Here is an 18218-nt window from a genome sequence, read left to right on the forward strand (position 1 = left end):
AGAGGGACCAGTCCCTGCAGAGAACCACCTCAAGTACAAAGATAACCAGGGAAGCTTCCTATGAGAGGAGGCAGGTGTGAACTTCCTTGGTTATTGTTCTCTTTGATTACCAATAATCTTTGAGTGGTATCACACAAGGGTGAAAAACTGGGTATTTTACCAGTCACAACAATACTCCAGTGCAGATGCAGCATGAAAACACGATACTGTCAGACCTTCAACCTGCATGTTGATGCTGCATCAGTCTACATGTTGACTGTAAACTCAAACTGTGTCACAGTACACAGTCCTGTGATGTCACCTGCCAGTCACGGCTCAGGGAACAGAGCACACGTTGAGTTCTTGAACCAACCCAGAGAGAAGGCAGAGTTTCCCAGCTGACCCTGAAGGCAGCGGCAGGAGGAGGTTTGTGTTTTTGACCTTCAACGTGACTGCACTTTCACTGTTTGAGTTGGCAATGTTGGCACGTTAGCTCAACAACTCACCTGCTGCAGCTCATTCTCCTGGACTCACCTGCACAGGTAGGCTATGGCATTTCAGACTGGACAGGTGTCTGATGATGGTGAGTTCACTGTCACCATTTGAATCAGTTTTTTTTTATTTATTTATTTATTTTTTACATTGTCACAACAGGTGTCAGGCATCCTCAGCCGTCTGCATTGGTGTCTTAGGTAGTTTGTGAGATCTAGATTTTCTCTGCTTTTCTTAAAAAACTGATAAACAACCTGTCAGGAGGGAAATATCTAATTTATTCCAGTTCTGCACTTTGCATGTTATCTGTATTTATTAGAATTTTTCCTTTTTTAATATTAATTTTACATTGAATCTGTCTTTTCCACAACAGGATATTTGAATCATTGTTAATGTTCAGTAACTCATGTTTGAAAGACTCCATCCAAGTGCATTATGGGAAATGTAACTGTTTATCTGTCACAACAATAACCTAAGAGATAAAGTGAAGCTTTTCCATCAAGTGAAAAACTACTAGTTAACTTATTTAACTTCTCTCTCTCTGTCTAAGCTTTGATTGGCAGGCCATGGACCAATCACTGTCCAGTGGGCGGGGTCATCTGAGCGTGCTCAGTTGTTTCCCGCCCTCCGTGGGCAGAGACATTGCAGTTGCTGTGGTGAAGCCCTTGGGAGCCACATTGGGAAACCCTGACGCCCACAGCCAGTTGCATACAGACCGACAGGTGTGTGTGTGTGTGTGTGTGTGTGTGTGTGTGTGTGTGTGTGTGTGTGTGTGTGTATGGGTACGTGACCTGTATGGAAAGTTAAACACACACTCTGGTGTTGATCTGTAATCAGCGTTTGAGTCTTAAAATCATTCACAGAGTTAAACAGTCATATTTAAATCGTGGTCTTTCACAAGGGGCGAGGGGTCATCACAGGCCTGCTCCACGTAGAGACAGGTGTTCCTAATAAACTGGGCTATGACATCACAGCAGCACCTGGTGTCACCTTGGCTTGTGTCTCCAGGTGAAGTGGACGATGGAGGTGCTGTGTTACGGTTTGACTCTAGCATTGGACGGAGACACGGTCACGGTCAAGCTCTGTGTCGACGTCTACACCGACTGGCTGATGGCCCTGGTTTCTCCAAAGGACTCCATCCCACCGCCGATCAACCGAGAGCCCAACCTGTACATCCAGAAGATTCTCCGACACCTGTACAGTCTGTTCCTGGCCAGGTAGACTGACTTGTGACCTTAAATTACCTTTTCACATGTATTGACTGACTACATCACTTTAAAGTACCTGGTGACCTTTGCTGACCTCATCGTGACCTTTGATGGACCCGAAGGTGCTGTGATCTAATGAAGTCCCTCCGCAGGTCAGACCAGGTGAGTCCGGTCTACCTGTCTCTCTGTCAGCAGGTGTTGTCTGCGGTGCGGTCGTTGGCCAGAGAGAGCACCACGATGACCAGAGACACCTGGGAGACGCTGCTGCACTTCCTGCTCCGCATCAACCACTCCATCCTGGCCCCGCCCACTCCTGCAGGTGAGACAATCATAGATATATATAAGAAGACTAGATGACTCACCCACCGCTGCTGCCCAATGACAAAGCGTAACCAGTACGGCGGCCATCTTGGGACGGGCAACTCTCTCCCTCAGAGCATTAAAGCAGAAGTAAGCGAGCCGGTCGTTTTCGCTAATGCTGCGTTCCAGGCAGGCTTTTGAAACCGTAAATTACAGCTTCAAGTCACAACTTACGACTTTGTAGCGTTCCAGGCAACCCACTCGTGTTTTTCCGACCTGTTTTACCGGTGAAAGTCACTATAACGGCCACTCGTAACTTCTGACCCGTGAACTCGTACCAGATCGAACTGGTACGACTTCACAGGTCGGGAAAAACACGAGTTACGAGTTTCCTTGAACGCACCATAACAGTCCTCGTCCCTACGTCGCCACATTCACGGCGTCCCTTGGCTGCACACACAGCCCTGCATGCCGTTCTCTCTCCTCATTGGATAAAAACTGTAGGATACGAGAAAAGTTTTCTCCTCGGCTCAGAGCAGAGCAGAGGGACTGACAGACCCGTGTTTCAGACCAAACACTCTATGTAAGTGATTGCTGTCGGAAGATATAACTATTTAAGACTTATATTAACACAAATATATCACTTACTTCTGCTTTAAGCCTATGGTGCATGTTCTGCTATAATGACCATAACTTGATCCGTTTTTGTCTGATTGCAAAACGGTTTGATTTTTTATGAACGTCTATGCAGTTATGATGCAGCATACTTAAAATCACGGATCATTTTAATCATGTACTTTTTTTTGTAAAAGTAACATTATAGTGACATTATGCAAATAGTTAAAGTAATAGCTACATACTGATTTATTTTTCACAGAGTTATGAATCGTTTTTTTTAGTGAAGATGACTGGATCACCTATCTACTGCACTGTAACTGCAGCCAGAGTCAGAGCAATTTGCCCGTTCAAATATGGCCGACTGTGAGCTACGCCTGCGTGTAGTCAGATCTACCCCCTTGGAGACAATGACCTCACTCACTCATGTCTGTCAGTCAGCAGGTGGTGTGTCTCACCTGTCCATCTCTCTCCTGGCTCTTTCTCACCTTTCTCTCTCGAACGTGTCCGTCTTTTACTTGTCTTTCATCTCTCTCTCTCACCTCTCCATTCCTCTCTTCTTTTTGTGACCTCTCTCTCTCTCTCTCACCTGTCTGTCTCTCAGCGGCCGGTGTCTCTGACCTGTCGATGTCGATCCTCTTCGAGGTCTGGTTGTTGTCTTGCTCTCGTTGTTTCCCGTCTCACTCCCTGTGGCAGATGTGCAGACAGATGTTGAGCGGCTGGAGGCATCAGCCTGTGGTGGTGGAACAGTGGAACCGAGTCGTTGCAGCGTTAACCTCCAGGTGTGACTCAGTTTGTAGGTCACCATCGTCTCAGTGACCACACACACACACACACACACACACAGGTTACAGGTTATACATGTTAACAGAGGTGTGATGAGTTCCCTTAGGTTGTTGTGTTGTTTGTTTTCTTATGTTGTGCTGTTTTATTTAGGTGTTTTGTTGTGTTAATGTTGTTAATCCGTTGTGTTGTGGTGTTGTCTTGCCATTGCGTTTTTAATGTTAGTGCGTTGCTTTAGTGGAATTGTTGTTATGTGGATATTATGTTGTTATTGTTGTGTTGTGGTATTGTAATTATGTTGTTGTGCAATGTTGCATTTTGTTGTTGTTTTTGTTATGTTGTTCTGATGATTTTGTGTTTTTAATGTTTAATAATTGTTGTTTTCACGTTGTTCCATTACATTCTTCAGTCAGTGTTGTTGTGTTGTGGTATTGCTGCTGTGTGATGGTATTGTATTGTCATTGTCATGATTTTACATTATGCGATGGTACATTAATGGTGCGTTAAAGCAGAAGTAAGTGGTCCGGTCGTTTTCGCTAATGCTGCGTTCCAGGCAGGCTTTTGAAATCGTAAATTACAGCTTCAAGTCACAACTTACGACTCTGTAGCGTTTCAGGCAACCCACTCGTGTTTTTCCGACCTGTTTTACCGGTGAAAGTCACTATAACGGCCACTCGTAACTTCCGACCGGTGAACTCGTACCAGATCGAACTGGTACCACTTCACGGTCGGAAAAATAAGAGTTTCCTTGAACGCACCATAACAGTCCTCGTCCCTACGTCGCCATATCCACGGCGTCCCTTGGCTGCACACACAGCCCTGCATGCCGTTCTCTCTCCTCATTGGATAAAAACTGTAGGATACGATAAATGTTTTCTCCTCGGCTCAGAGCAGAGCAGAGGGACTGAGAGACCCGTGTTTCAGACCAAACACTCTATGTAAGTGATTGCTGTCGGAAGATATAACTATTTAAGACTTATATTAACACAAATATATCACTTACTTCTGCTTTAATGGTGGTACATTAATGCATTGCATAGTTGTTGTGCCATCATGGTTGTGTTGTGACAGGTTGCTGCTGCTGACCTTCGGCCCCTCTTTCCCTGAGTTTAAAGTCCCAGACGAGGACGCGGCTCTGATCCCTCCAGACCTGGACGAAGACAGAGTCCCTCAGACCTGGTTCAGGTTCCTACACTTGTTCAGGTAGCACATCCTGAAACATGTTTTAATGTCTGTAAAATGCAGTTGACTTCATGAGTTGGTGTTTTGCGCTAACACTCACTCTTTTCCTTCACTCAGTCACCCGGTCGTTGTTGGTTCAGCTCCTTCTTCTCAGGAGGAGGTGTCAAGAGGAGGAGCAGGAGGGGACAGTCAGCAGCCAAGTATCTTCTTTAGAGCCATGAGAGGAGTCAGCACACTGGTTGATGCCTTCCTGGGTACTCTACTCTCATCTTTGGACCCCTACCCTTCCCTGACCAGATTTAAAACCTGAACCCAGACCACGAACTAACCTACAAATGACAGTCTGACATTCCCGTTTATCATTTCACAAATCATCAGTTTGAAGATTTCTTAATCTTCAGGCAGTCATTGATTTCACTCCATTTATACCTTGTAATCATTGTGTACACTGGCTCACCCGGAAGAGCACAGCCCATGGAGGCATAGTCCTAGACATTATGATTTCCTGTCTCTCATACTGTCCTATCACAATCAGCTTCACTGCTCTGTGGTTTTCCCACTCACAGTGCAGTGTGAAGAGAAGGCGAAGAATAATTTTAGTACAATCTGAATCTTACTTTCGTTGTTTGGACCAATATGTGAACAAAATGCTGAGTAGTTGCTGTGAGTAGTAAATGTACATTTTTGTCTGCAGGGGTGACGGTGGTCAACAAAGAAACAACAGAGCTGCTGCTGCCAAACACTGGTATACACACATACTACACATTTATACTACTATGTATGAATGTATACACATATCATACACTCATTACCCAATGGTATACAAGCATTTCATGCACTGGTATACACCTGTATACCCATGACCTACACAATGGTATACACACATTACTTACACACTTGTTAGGGCCACGGGGCCATCGCATCGAGCCCTATTGTTATTGTGTGGATTTTTTCTTATTATTTTTCATCTTCCGATTTTCGATTTGCTACTAGTCCTACAACTCGAAGATAACCATGTGTCTGTTTGATTAGCTCTGTCTTGACCTTAAGGTCGTGGGTTTGATTCCCATGTTGACAGAGATGGCAAAACCGGCCGTAGCTCCCGTGGCCCTATCAAAATTTCACTGAGGAAATTTTCTAGTTTACACTTGTTGTGTATATACTTAGACTTACATACTTTATTGTCATTGTCATAATAACACAGTTATAAATAACAAGTGAAGTCCAACACAGAAGGTTTGGTTGAAATCGGACAGTGGTTTTTGTGGCGAGTTATCGATTAGAGCAGCTTAATACTGACGCAGAACTAGTGCAAAAAGTGCATAACTACATTATTATATTACATTAATATATATATTAATGTCCAGAGGAGCCTAGCAGGAAAAAAAAGTGCATTTAGTGCATACACTGATAAACACATGATACCTTTACACTAATACGATTCAGTTGATGTGTTTCTCCAGGGATGACATCAAGGATCAATTTCAGAGACCGGATACCGTCTCTTGGTAAATGAGATTAACCTGACTGATCATGTCAATCTAATCAATAAACCAATCAAAGTAGAGGCCAACTTGATTGATTAAGGATAATTTTATTGACCACATTAATCAAAATCAAACCTTTAATCTTACCTGTGTTGCTTGGTTTTCAGATTGAGGATGTGTTTTTTACCTTGTCCCCCCCAGGTGTTGCTGTGACTAAGAGCCCCTTCAGAGACCGCCTCCCTGCCTACGGTAGGCCCCGCCCCCCAGCCCTGACTTGATTGGTGGATTTGGGTCTGTAGTCTCAGAACAGTGGTCCTCATGTTGCGTGATCTCCTCAGGTTTCTCCCGGCCTCGTTCTGGCAGTGCTCCGCCCACCCCAGTCAACATCCTGAGTCTGCCCAGTGCCCCTCCCTCCACCACGTCTCCCCCAATGCACAGACGACTAAAACCTGCACAAGTTTCCAAGTCAACTGGCAGAAATGTTGGTCTGATATCTGTACGCCTACCTTCTGTCTTGTCTTGGTACGTTTGATCCCTCCTCTGACCTGTGGGTCTCCTTCCTCTCTCCTCTCAGATGTTCTCCTCCCCCCAGCACTGCAAGTCCTCTCCCCATCCTCCCTCCTTCCCTTCCTCTCTATGCTCCAGTCCCAGACCCCCCCCCTCCCCCCTCAGGTGCAACGTGGACGCCATCCTGCACCTGTTTGGCTCCTGGTTGTTTGATGCCGCTCTGATCAACAGAGACCCCGGTTAGTCCGGTCAATACTCTGTCTGCACTACTACAGTACTATTGCAGTAATACACATGCTACACACTGTACTACAGGAATACTGCAGGTGTCCACATGATAAACTCTGTGTCTCCTGCAGCTGGTCACAGTGATGTCACTGTGATGTCAGAGCGCTGGGCGGCGGGTCGAGCCGAGGCCTGCGGGACGCTCTGCAGGATCGTCACCTGTAAGAAGTCAGCGGAGGACATCCTGCCTGTCTACCTGTCCAGGTACATACGTAGTATCTGCTAACCTGTTCAGCAGGTCTCCAGCTACATGGATGATGTTGTGATTGTGGTTCTCCTCGTCTCCTCCCTCAGGTTCTACATGGTTCTCCTGCAGGGGCTCCAGGGGTGTGAGGGGGCGTGTCTCCCTGTCCTGGCGTCCGTCCTGTTAAACTCCACCTGTCTGTTCTGCTGCGACCTGAGAGGAGTCAACCTGCTGCTCCCCTCCTTCATCCCAGCTCTGGAGAACGTGCTACTCGACAGGTACAAGCCAAAGGTCAAAAGGTCAAAGGTCTTTATTTTATCAATTTGCTCCATTCCAGTGTAATGTAGACAAAATGAGATGACGTTTCTCAGGGACTCAAAATACAACACACACTCCCCCCCTCCCACCTCCATTTCCCCCACACATACCCACTGCAAGTACTACAATTAACGACTGCAAACATTACTACTGAGAACATTACTTATACAATCTGATGAGGCTCAGTGAGTCTTTGCCGGGGACAGGGGACAGTGACAAAAGGCGTGTTAGACCGTTAGACTGGTGCTGTGAAACGTCACCATGTCACATGACATTAACACGCTGCAGAAGCGAGGCAGCAGCAATTTTCTGTGGTTCTCCTCCACCAGCAGAACCAGGAACCGCCTGTGTGACCACATCTACATCCTGATGCTGAAGCCCTCCCTGACATGCTGAACATCATGTCCTTTATTTTATCTATCATGGAATCGATGGTTCTAAATGAAACACCACGACCCATTCTCCTCCTTATTTCCAGAAAAAACATTTTTCTTAATTTCCTGCCTCAGCAGACTAATGCAAACTTGTTTCTGGCTTAAAAAGTATGAGTGTGTTTGAGCTGAGATAACTACTTTCACTTCCAGGATTCCCTTGTGGCACATTTTCACTTCCTCTGTCAAACAGAGGTTATTTGTGTTTTAATGTGAGGTGGTTTCCTGCTGCACGCACGCGCGCGCACACACGAACACACACACACACACACACACACACACACACACACACACACACACACACAAAACACTATTCATCCACAGATATTATGACCCACACTGATGTGTAGTTCACAGGTAACCACCCACCTGAGCTGTGGGAGCTGCTGTTTGTGATCCAGCAAAATGAGGATCAGCTCTTTCTGAGAGCTGAGTCAGAACAACCACAAACCGTGTGTGTGAGTCACTCCCAGTGCTGGGCAAATATCTGACAGTTAGTAATTAGGTTTATTTACTCGTTACTTCTCTCAATGTTAGTTACAAGGGAAATTGACTTTTGCACTACTTTTTCCCCCTTCCTTTGTTCACTTATTAATGTCAACGTGGCTTTTATTTCGGTGTTCCTGTGGCTCAGTGTGGTACAAGACACCTAACCAGCCAAAGGTCTATCATCATCCATCAGTATCAGTGGGAGAATAAAACACAATAGATAGGTTTTGTAACTTCTGATAGATGTCTCTCAACAGGTCTTCAAAACAAGGCTTTAATGTATTTGCATGACAGTTAAAGCAGAAGTAAGCGATCTGGTCGTTTTGGCTAACTTCTTGTCAGCCGATGGAGTTAGCAGTCCCCGCCCTCGTCCCTACGTCACCACATTCACGTGCATCCCTTGGCTGCACACACAGAGAGGACCGCCCCTTTATGCCGTTCTCTCTCCTCATTGGATAAAGGTTGTAGGATACAAGGAATGTTTTCTCCTCGGCTCAGAGCAGAGCAGAGTGACTGACAGACCCGTGTTTCAGACCAAACACTCTATGTAAGTGATTTCTGTCGGAAGATATAACTATTTAAGACTTATATTAACACAAATATTCCGCTTACTTCTGCTTTAATTCAACCCTAAATGATCTACCATTGTGTGGGCTTGGGCTCATGCTGTGACCACGTCCATTACTGTAAGTCAGGAGATAAATGATCATACAATAATCATTTAAAGTTGTTGCTATTTTCACATAAATTAACAAGTAATGATTTCATTCAATAATAGTTAATTGTGTTGTTTAATTTGAAAAAGTTACACAACTCATCATTGAAAAAAGTGGTAGAATTACAGTACTTAGTAATTTGTTACTCAGTTACTTACTTATTTAGTAATGCAATACTCCCAACCTTGGTCATTACTTACACCTACAGATACCTACAACTTACTCTACTGATTCAGACATGTGTGACTGCAGTTAACTCTCTGTCTCTCATTCTCTCTCGCCCAGAGAGCTGCTGAGGTTTAAGAGTTTTGTGAGTCCGGTGGATTTGAGACGAGCCTCCATCCTCATTCTTCTGTCCCTGCTGCCCCTCTCTCTGCAGTTTGGATCCGTCCAATCCGAGGTAACCTCCCACACACCGGGTTAAACACCTACATACACCTGAGCAGACATGACATCCAGTTATAACCAGTGACACTGACGTTCACCTTTGTGTGCGTGTGCGCAGGTGCTGCTGGACAAGCATATCACCGGTATTGATGTCACAGCAGGTAGCTTCCAGTCCCTGAAGCCCCGCCTCATCAGCCTTCTGATTGGCGCTCTGCAGACGGAGACGAACGCCTCCAACACGCAGGTGATCCTGGGTCAGTCGCAGATCCTGGTTCTGTTTATAGTTCGACACAGTGAAACATTAAACACAGCTCTGACTGGTCTCTGTTGAACTGATGCAGCCGCCATGTTGAACCTGGTTCAGGACCTGGCTCTGGTGCAAGCTGGAGGACAAACTCAGGTGAATCTACTGACATCCACTGATGTCGACTGACGTCTACTCCTGACTTCTAGACAGCTTTCAAAGTGCTTTACACAACAAAAAATATAAAACATAATAAAGATAACAGACCTACAGTAAAAAAGTAAATTAAAAAAAAATTGTAAAAAGTAGTGTAGTAGTAGTCAGTTGATTAAGAAATTGAATGGTGATTAATCACATGAGTCTCCATAGTTAATCACGATGAATCGCACATTGATCACACATTTTTTTTGTTTATCTTAAGTGTTGTAATTCTGGGTTTTCTAGGAAAATCAGTCCCAGCATGGTGGAGCCAGTAGAACCAGATGGGCGGCGGGACCCGGACCCGGGGGAACTAGTGGGACCAGTGGAAACAGACGAACCAGAGGAACCACTGGTTAATGATCATCAACTGGTTTCTAATTTGTTGCACTGTAATGATTTGTAATATTGACCCAGTGTGTTGTAGATATCTGACAGTGACCATGTGTTTTTTTCTGTGTGTGTGTGTGTGTCCATGACAACCAGCTGTCCAATCAGATGCAGCAGGGGTTCTGTGGGTCCAGTTTGTGCGTTTGCTGACTCAGCGTCTGACGTCTCAGTGGAGGAACGACTCAGCAGTTTGTCTTTCTGCACTAGAAGTACTGGGAGGACTGGCAAAGGTGGACACACACTCACACACACATCACGCACACACCTGAACTGCCGTTGTTCGACCTGTAACTCTGTGGTGTGGTCCTGCAGGTCAAGGTGAGGGTGGAGGAGCTGGAGAGGAGGCGAGCGGTCAGTTCTGTCTGTACTTACATCGTGTTTCAGTGCAGTCGTCCTCCTCCCCTTCACTCCAGAGACCTTCACTCCATCATCGTCGCTGCCTTCCACTGTCTGAACATCTGGTTCACTCAGCACCCTGCCATGTTGGACCAACAGGTAACTGACTGACGCTGATCTACACACAGGTAACTAAACTATGGAGGTGCATTTGTGTCTTTATTATTCAATTCAACAAAAAATATATTTTCAATCAAAACAAACTTCACTTCAATCAAAAGAAAGACTTTTTTTCTTTGATTGAATAATAAAGACACAAATGTACCTCCATACTAAACAACAGAGAAGTGACTGACATGTAACTAACTCATAGAAGTAACTGACCAACATGCAGTTGACCTACAGGTAATTAACCGCCAGGTAACTGACCATCAGGTAAATGACCAACACACAGTCAGTAACTGATCAAAAGGTAACTGACCAACATATATATAAAACTAGGTCCAAGAGTCTCAGACCACTTCCTAATTCAAAGTGAATAGGAGGCAACGTGGCAACGTAGCTCCACTGTGGACCCCGCTCCATGTGTGTGTGTTTATATGTTCACATGTATTAGTTGTGTGTGTAGCGGATGTGCACTCACTCCACCCATAAAAAAAAGACATGCTAACCAACCCGCCAAGTGGTTGTCAACCTCTTGGCGAAGAGGTTAGCATCGTCGCCTCCGGTGCGGGAGGTAGTGGGGTCGAACCCCACCTAGGGCAGGCCGTGAGAAACACAACGCAGAGGGCCAGATATGACATCGGCTACAGTGGTGCCGTGACCCGGATGCCCTGGGTGGAGTGAGTTCAGCGGGGGTGAGTGTAACGGATGTGCACTCACTCCACCCATAAAAGACGTGCTAACCAACCTGCCAAGTGGTTGTCAACCTCTTGGTGAAGAGGTTAGCATCGTCGCCTCCGGTGCGGGAGGTCGTGGGATCGAACCCCACCTAGGGCAGGCCGTGAGAAATACAACGCAGAGGGCCAGATATGACATCGGCTACATGTGCAGTACATCTAGTTGTGTTGTGTGTTTCAGGAGTGTTTGTTGGAGGTTCTGGAGATTGTGGAACTGGGGATTTCAGGCAGTAAGTCCAGACAGGAAGAGGAAGTGAAGAGCAAAGAGGAGAAGGAGCTGAACCCCGCCTCTCTGCGGGTCAAGGAGGCAGCCGAGGCCACACTGAGCTGGTGAGCAAAACAAACACACCCTGAAACGTCACCTTGCAGTTTCCGCTGTTCTCCTGGACTTGGAAAATTAAAGTGCAAAATAAACATAAGCTGTTTTTGTTTTTTTATTAGCGTGATGCAGGTATCGGGAGGATTGCCGTTCGTTGGTGGGTTGCTGGATGAGGACGCTCTGATTGGCTGTTCTAGTTTGAGTGACAGCAGTGTAAGGAAGTTCAGGTACTTTGTGGTGGACAGCTCAGTGATACTGGCCATGCTGGAGCGACCACCAGGAACTGAGCAGGGTGAGTCCTGTCAAGGAGCCGCAACACAAAACCCCAAAACCATGACATGGAGTGTAATTATTAATAACTGAATTGAAAGTGAATTGCTTCATTGATATTGCTAACATATTGGTATGTGCAGCATCATGCCCATCGCTCACAATGCTGATCAGAGGTCCATCAGGGCGGCACAGCTGGACTCTACAGCTCCACCTGGAGCCCAGAGAGGGAAAAACACCTACACAGGTAAACACATTTACAACACAAGTGGTAATAACAATAAAGTGACACGCAAACAGGCTCCAGATCAGTGTTTTATCATGTTCGCCTGTTCCTTTAACGCAGAAAACTCTGATCCCAGAACATGCTGGTGTGGCCCAGGAGGATTCAGCCGTACGATGTGCCGTCAAACAGCAGCTTGTTCCTGAAAACAGCGACAGAGTTCCTTCACCCAAAGCAGAGCTGAGTATACCAGCGCTGCACGAGTCCATTAGCGAGGGGGTAGGAACTTCAACTATGTTAAGAAGTTGATGATATTTAGGTCTTTACTTGTCTGGATCACCTGTGGCGTTCCTCAGGTACCAGTCCTCCTCCTAATCTCCTCCTCTCTCAGGTGCAGCAGCAGCTGGAGCGTCTGCGAGCGGCATGTAAGAGGCAGCGCCAGGTTGAGGAAATGCTACAGGCAAGTTGTCATTCAGTTGTCATGACGACCTGCAAGCCGCCGCCTCCGGTCACCAGCTTTCAGACAGCGAGACTCTTCCTGTCCAACCTGGGTTTGCTGACACCTGAGACGCTGAAGGTGCAGAGGACAGAGCATAGACGGACAGAGCTCGATTCAGAAGTCTACTGATGTATTTAGACCTGTGTTGTCTCACCTGCCCCCACCTCACCTGTCTGTAGGATCGAGGTACCGGTGGCGTCCCTCCTCAGCTGGTGTCTCTGGATCCGTCTCTTCCAGGATTCCCGAAGGACTTGAGACGTTTGGATCAGATGCCGTTCAGAAACTGTGACTCTGCCTTCGTCTTCTACATGAAAGCTGGACAGAGGACAGTTGCTGAGGTCACACACACCTGTCTGTCCCACCTGTCTGTCCCACCTGTCTGTCCCACCTGTACATCAGCTGCTGCTGAAGTTATACTCGCCTGTCTGTCTGTGTCTCTGCAGATGTTAAGGAACGTCGAGTCCAGGTGTAACGTCCCGTCTGACTTCCTGGACTTCCTGTCTTCTCTTGGTTGGCCAGTGGAGGTGGAACCACGACGGGGGAGCAGCACTGACAGCAGTAGGACAAGTGAGCGCTCTGATTGGTCCACTTGATGTCTGAGGTCGTCAGAGGTCACTCTGCTCTGACTGATTGTTTTCTGACTCCCAGAATTCCCTGCTGTGCTGGGTGACAGTGGAGGGGGCGTGTTCGATGGGGAGAGGTTCGTCCTGAGGTTCGCCGAGGCTCTGACGGAGCTCACCTTCATCGTCCCATCATCGACCCACAGTCAGTGTCTGATGATGTCATAATCAGAAAATATAGTCTCTAGTGATTAACATGGTCAGTTTCCTTCATGACCATATAAGGAGAGGGGAGTTTTATTAGCTTGTTTTTCCTTCCGCTTAATACTTAAAGGGATAGTTCTGTTTTTTAGCGTTTCAGGTGAATTGATACAGCGCGTCGCAAAGCCTACCTGCATGGAGGAATAGTGAGTCAGCTGGTTAGTTCCAGATAAACTAACTTTTTTCCGACCAGCTGATGCACTGTAAATATTTACTTTATAACTTACTCTTGAACTGGTGTATGATATTGAAACGAGACTTCTCGTGAGCACTGCCTGTGTATCGCAATGCGCCGCTTTTTTTCAGTGGGGGGGGGGCTTTCTACTACAGATATTAAACTTAGTGGCCATTTGTACCTCATACAACCCCACTTCAAAAAAAAACTGGAATATCCCTTTAACTTCCTTTTTTTGTTCAAAGTAGTTGTTGGGTTGAAGAGCCCAAAGGCGGCGGAGTCTCCAACTGAGTCGTCATACCACAGACAGACTCGCTCTGAGCTTGGCCAAGACTCCACCCACCAATCCAGAGTGCGTACCTTCAAAATAAAAGCCCTTTTCACTTGGTTATCATTGACTTGTCTGTCTCTCTCTGAACTGTATGTCTATCAAGGTCCCATCTCTCTTTGACCTGTCCTTCTCTCATCTGTCTGCCCAGACTTCTCCAGTTGAAGACAGGAAGTCTTTTCCTTCTGTGTTGTCATTCATTGGCTCTGAATCTAAACTGCTGATAGTTTGGGTCGAGCACTTTGATGACATTGGTAAATAACTCCATTACTAATGCATTTCAGAGAGTAACTAACTAAGTAACTGTAACTAACCATCAGCAGAGATGGAGGGGTGATCTCCCTCTGACCAGTGAGTCTGTGTTTCAGAGAGTTTTCCTCTGTCCGATCTACTGTCAGCAACGAAGATGGGGAAACTGATGAGGTACAGACACACGGACACGTCCTCCCTCTGACACTCACTGATTCTTTACCAACCTGATGATGTCTGTCCACCAACCTGATGATGTCTGTCCACCAACCTGATGATGTCTGTCCACCAACCTGATGATGTCTGTCCACCAACCTGTCTCACAGTGTCTCGGACGTCCAGCTCATCTTTATACATCCGCTGAAAACTGGACTCTACCGCATCCGTTTCCACGAGAACACCTCCAGCAAGTTCAGTCCAGTTGGTCCACTGGTCAGCGGGAGTGTGGTCAGCAAGAGGTCACTGGGTAAGTCTGTCTGTCTGTCTGTCTGTCTGTCTGTCTGTCTGTCTGATTACACAGTATATCTGCGTATATAGAAAATGTACCAACCGTACAGGACCGCACTCAAAATTCAAGTATTTTATTATGACACAAACGTTTCGGGGAAAACCCTTCTTCAGCATGTAATAACAGCAGGTAAACCATTGCAAACCCACATTCACAGGTGTTTTTTTATTTTTTTATCAGCAATCACTGACAGCAGCTGCAGTGATGAGAGAGCAGAAAAAAAGAGAAAAAAAAACATACACGGGACAAACATTGCTGAACACAGTCAAAAAAGTATAACACAGTTATCCCACAACAAAACAGAAAAAAAGAGAAAAACGTCCCAAAACATTATCAAGGCACATCAACCCCTGCCTATATTTTAATTAATATTCATCTGTTTTTAAGTGTTTTTAGTAATCTCACATATATTTGGATGTCAGGTTGTTGTTGTTTTTTTAAAAATCTTTTTTTATTTCTATTTTTATTTTAATTTTTTACCATTTTTTAATATCACAAGCATTTAATACAATTAAGCATGTTTACAAACAACATTTTGAAGAGATGATTACTACAAGAAACAGTTGAACACCAACTCCGCATTCATCCCCTTCCCTTTGTAAAATTATTTTTTATCCCTATCCCCACCTCTAGGTGGACGTTGTTGTTTTTTTATCTCTATATACGAATCTGTGCAACCTTCCTGTCTCTGTGAAGCCTCACATAAACACCACTGAGACCTGATGATCATCAGCGCGTAGCAGTAATATTACTACTTTATCAGGGAAACAATCAGTCTATCCTGCTCAGCTCTTGGACCTCTCTCTTTAATGTGATGCTGTCTGATATAATACAGAAGTCACAGCTGTAGCACATACCAGTCCCCTCATAACTCATTTACCTCATGCTGTTTAATGCAGCCTCAACCAAGCCATTCATCGCTGCAGGGAAAAACATGCTTCATGCTACACAGCTGGTGTCTGGTCAGTGTTCGTCTCCTAACCGAGCCTGACACTTCCTTATGACATCAAGGCCAGTAATTTAATGACTTAATGACTTATTTATTTATATAATGTATATATAGTATTTTATGTACTATATATTATCATTTATTATTGTTAGCTTAATTAGCCTGCCTGTAGGTGTGAATATGAATGTGTGAGGTTGTTTGTCGTTACGTGTTGGCCCTGTGATAGACTGATGGCCTGACCTGTTTCCCTGCAACCCAGCACGGATGACTGGTATAGCTAATAGATGGATGAATTTCTTAATATATTCACTCAGTTTGATACTAAATATTTAACAAACCAAGCAAACATGGTGGGTTGACTAAATATTTAATCTTTGGTTGTGTACTCCTACTCAGATTGTAAATAAATCCATTTTATCCTTGCTTGCAACACAGCGATTTGAATCCTACTTTTCCCTGGAGCCAACTTCTTCTCCAGAAAGTTTCATGTCCCACCACCTCATTACTTGTTTTTTTGCCTTTAATCATTATGAGAGCAGACCTGCTGCTGTGACGTATCTAAACTTTGGATGTTCCCTGCACCACCACTGATACTCTGACACTGAGGCTCCCAGCACATTAGGTTCAGCTGAGCCAGTGTCTTGTTGCTGTGAGGTGCTAATAATACACCAGGTTGTGCCGCTGCCTCGTCAGCCGAGTTGGTTTGAATTAATTAAAGTTCAAATGTAATGTTATTGAACATCCCATTGTTGATGTTAGCTCAGGCTCTTTCCAGGTGCGTTGTCTCCTGACAGTCACATCTCCAACACTCACTTTCTACTGCAGCATTACATTCATTCGGGGCCCCTGAGCCTGAGCCACGTTTGTTACTGTTTGAAAAGTAAAAGCAGTCTGTGATATCATCAGCAGATTTATCCAGTTGGTCTTCGATGTGAAAAGGATCCTGTTAATTAATCTAATATTAAAGCAGAAGTAAGTGATATATTTGTGTTAATATAAGTCTTAAATAGTTATATCTTCCGACAGCAATCACTTACATAGAGTGTTTGGACCGAAACACGGGTCTCTCAGTCACTCTGCTCTGCTCTGAGCCGAAGAGAAAACATTTATCGTATCCTACAGTTTTTATCCAATGAGGAGAGAGAACGGCATGCAGGGCTGTGTGTGCAGCCAAGGGACGCCGTGAATGTGGTGACGTAGGGACGAGGACTGTTATGGTGCGTTCAAGGAAACTCGTATTTTTCCGACCGTGAAGTGGTACCAGTTCGATCTGGTACGAGTTCACCGGTCGGAAGTTACGAGTGGCCGTTATAGTGACTTTCACCGGTAAAACAGGTCGGAAAAACACGAGTGGGTTGCCTGAAACGCTACAAAGTCGTAAGTTGTGACTTGAAGCTGTAATTTACGATTTCAAAAGCCTGCCTGGAACGCAGCATTAGCGAAAACGACCGGACCACTTACTTCTGCTTTAATAAGGATCTTCTGTCTGTCTCGAGGTATCCTGGTCAGAGAGATGGTGATCAACTGTTGCCATCGACGACGGCTGGAGAGCGACTCCGCCCCTCCGCCGCACATCAGGAGGAAGCACATGATCAATGACATCATCCATCGCTACCGCAGCCGCTGCTCAGAGCCCGCCTTCTACTCTGCCCTGTTTCGTGACCTCTGACCTCCACCCGATCCCCGACGCAGCCGCGCAGCCTGAAGTTGCAAATCAACCAATCAGAATCAGTTATTACTGTAGTTTTTTGAACAGGAGCTGAGCGGTTTACTGACGACACGTGTTACTGAGTGATGATGTCATCTGTGTGACTAATAAACGGTGTGTGTGTTAAACCGCTGTGTTTCTGTGTGACATGTAAAAACCTCACTTCACCTGCTGATTGGTCCACTGGTGAGCGACTCCACAAACACAACACTACCTCCTCCTCTTCTTCTACAAACACTGCCTCCTGCTTTTCTTCTCCACCTCCTCCTCCTTCTCCTCCTCTTCTTTGCTTTCTCCTCTATGTTCTACTGGACTTTTCCACCTCCTCCTTTAATTCTCTTCCTCCTCTCTATTCTGCTCCTTCGTTTCTCCACCTCCCCCTTCACACCCTCCTATACTCCCTCATTATCTTCTCCTTGATTTCTCACCCCTCCTTCACTTCTTGTCCCTACTCCTCTCTTCTGGTCCACCATTTCTCCCTCTTTTCTTCTTTACCTCCTACTCTCGCTCTCCTGCATCCTTAACCCCTTAATTTCTCCTCTGCTGTTAACCATCTCCTCCTGCCCCCCCCCCCCCCCTCCATCTTGTTTTGTTTAACTCCACCTGTCCCTCCTCCGGTTGCCTTGGTTACCACCCCATGGTCATCCTGTTACCATGGCGATGACAGATGAGATGATTAAACATACTGTGTGCGCACACATAAATCTTGCTGTTGTGCTTGATCTCTAACTGATCACTG

The 18218-nt window shown here is 45.6% G+C and overlaps 1 protein-coding gene across 1 annotated transcript; it reads left to right on the forward strand.

The window, feature by feature from the left end:
* Positions 1 to 1015: 1015 nt before the first annotated feature.
* ralgapb (Ral GTPase activating protein non-catalytic subunit beta) lies at positions 1016 to 17652 on the forward strand. Its single transcript, XM_085776816.1, has 32 exons — positions 1016 to 1193; positions 1480 to 1688; positions 1832 to 1998; positions 3199 to 3376; positions 4449 to 4580; positions 4677 to 4813; positions 5254 to 5304; positions 6023 to 6067; positions 6248 to 6295; positions 6385 to 6527; positions 6621 to 6792; positions 6913 to 7042; positions 7133 to 7300; positions 9262 to 9376; positions 9482 to 9617; positions 9705 to 9763; positions 10052 to 10160; positions 10292 to 10425; positions 10508 to 10690; positions 11612 to 11760; positions 11872 to 12041; positions 12163 to 12266; positions 12366 to 12521; positions 12634 to 12819; positions 12921 to 13079; positions 13185 to 13308; positions 13390 to 13506; positions 13986 to 14089; positions 14217 to 14319; positions 14434 to 14488; positions 14641 to 14780; positions 17268 to 17652. Exons 1-32 carry the CDS (start codon positions 1038 to 1040, stop codon positions 17438 to 17440), a joined length of 4212 nt encoding a protein of 1403 aa, XP_085632942.1. The 5' UTR covers positions 1016 to 1037; the 3' UTR covers positions 17441 to 17652.
* The last annotated feature ends 566 nt before the right edge of the window (positions 17653 to 18218 follow it).

Source organism: Trachurus japonicus, chromosome 5, assembly GCF_045865225.1.
Source record: "Trachurus japonicus isolate A0001 chromosome 5, Traja_1.0".
Lineage (NCBI taxonomy): Eukaryota > Metazoa > Chordata > Actinopteri > Carangiformes > Carangidae > Trachurus > Trachurus japonicus.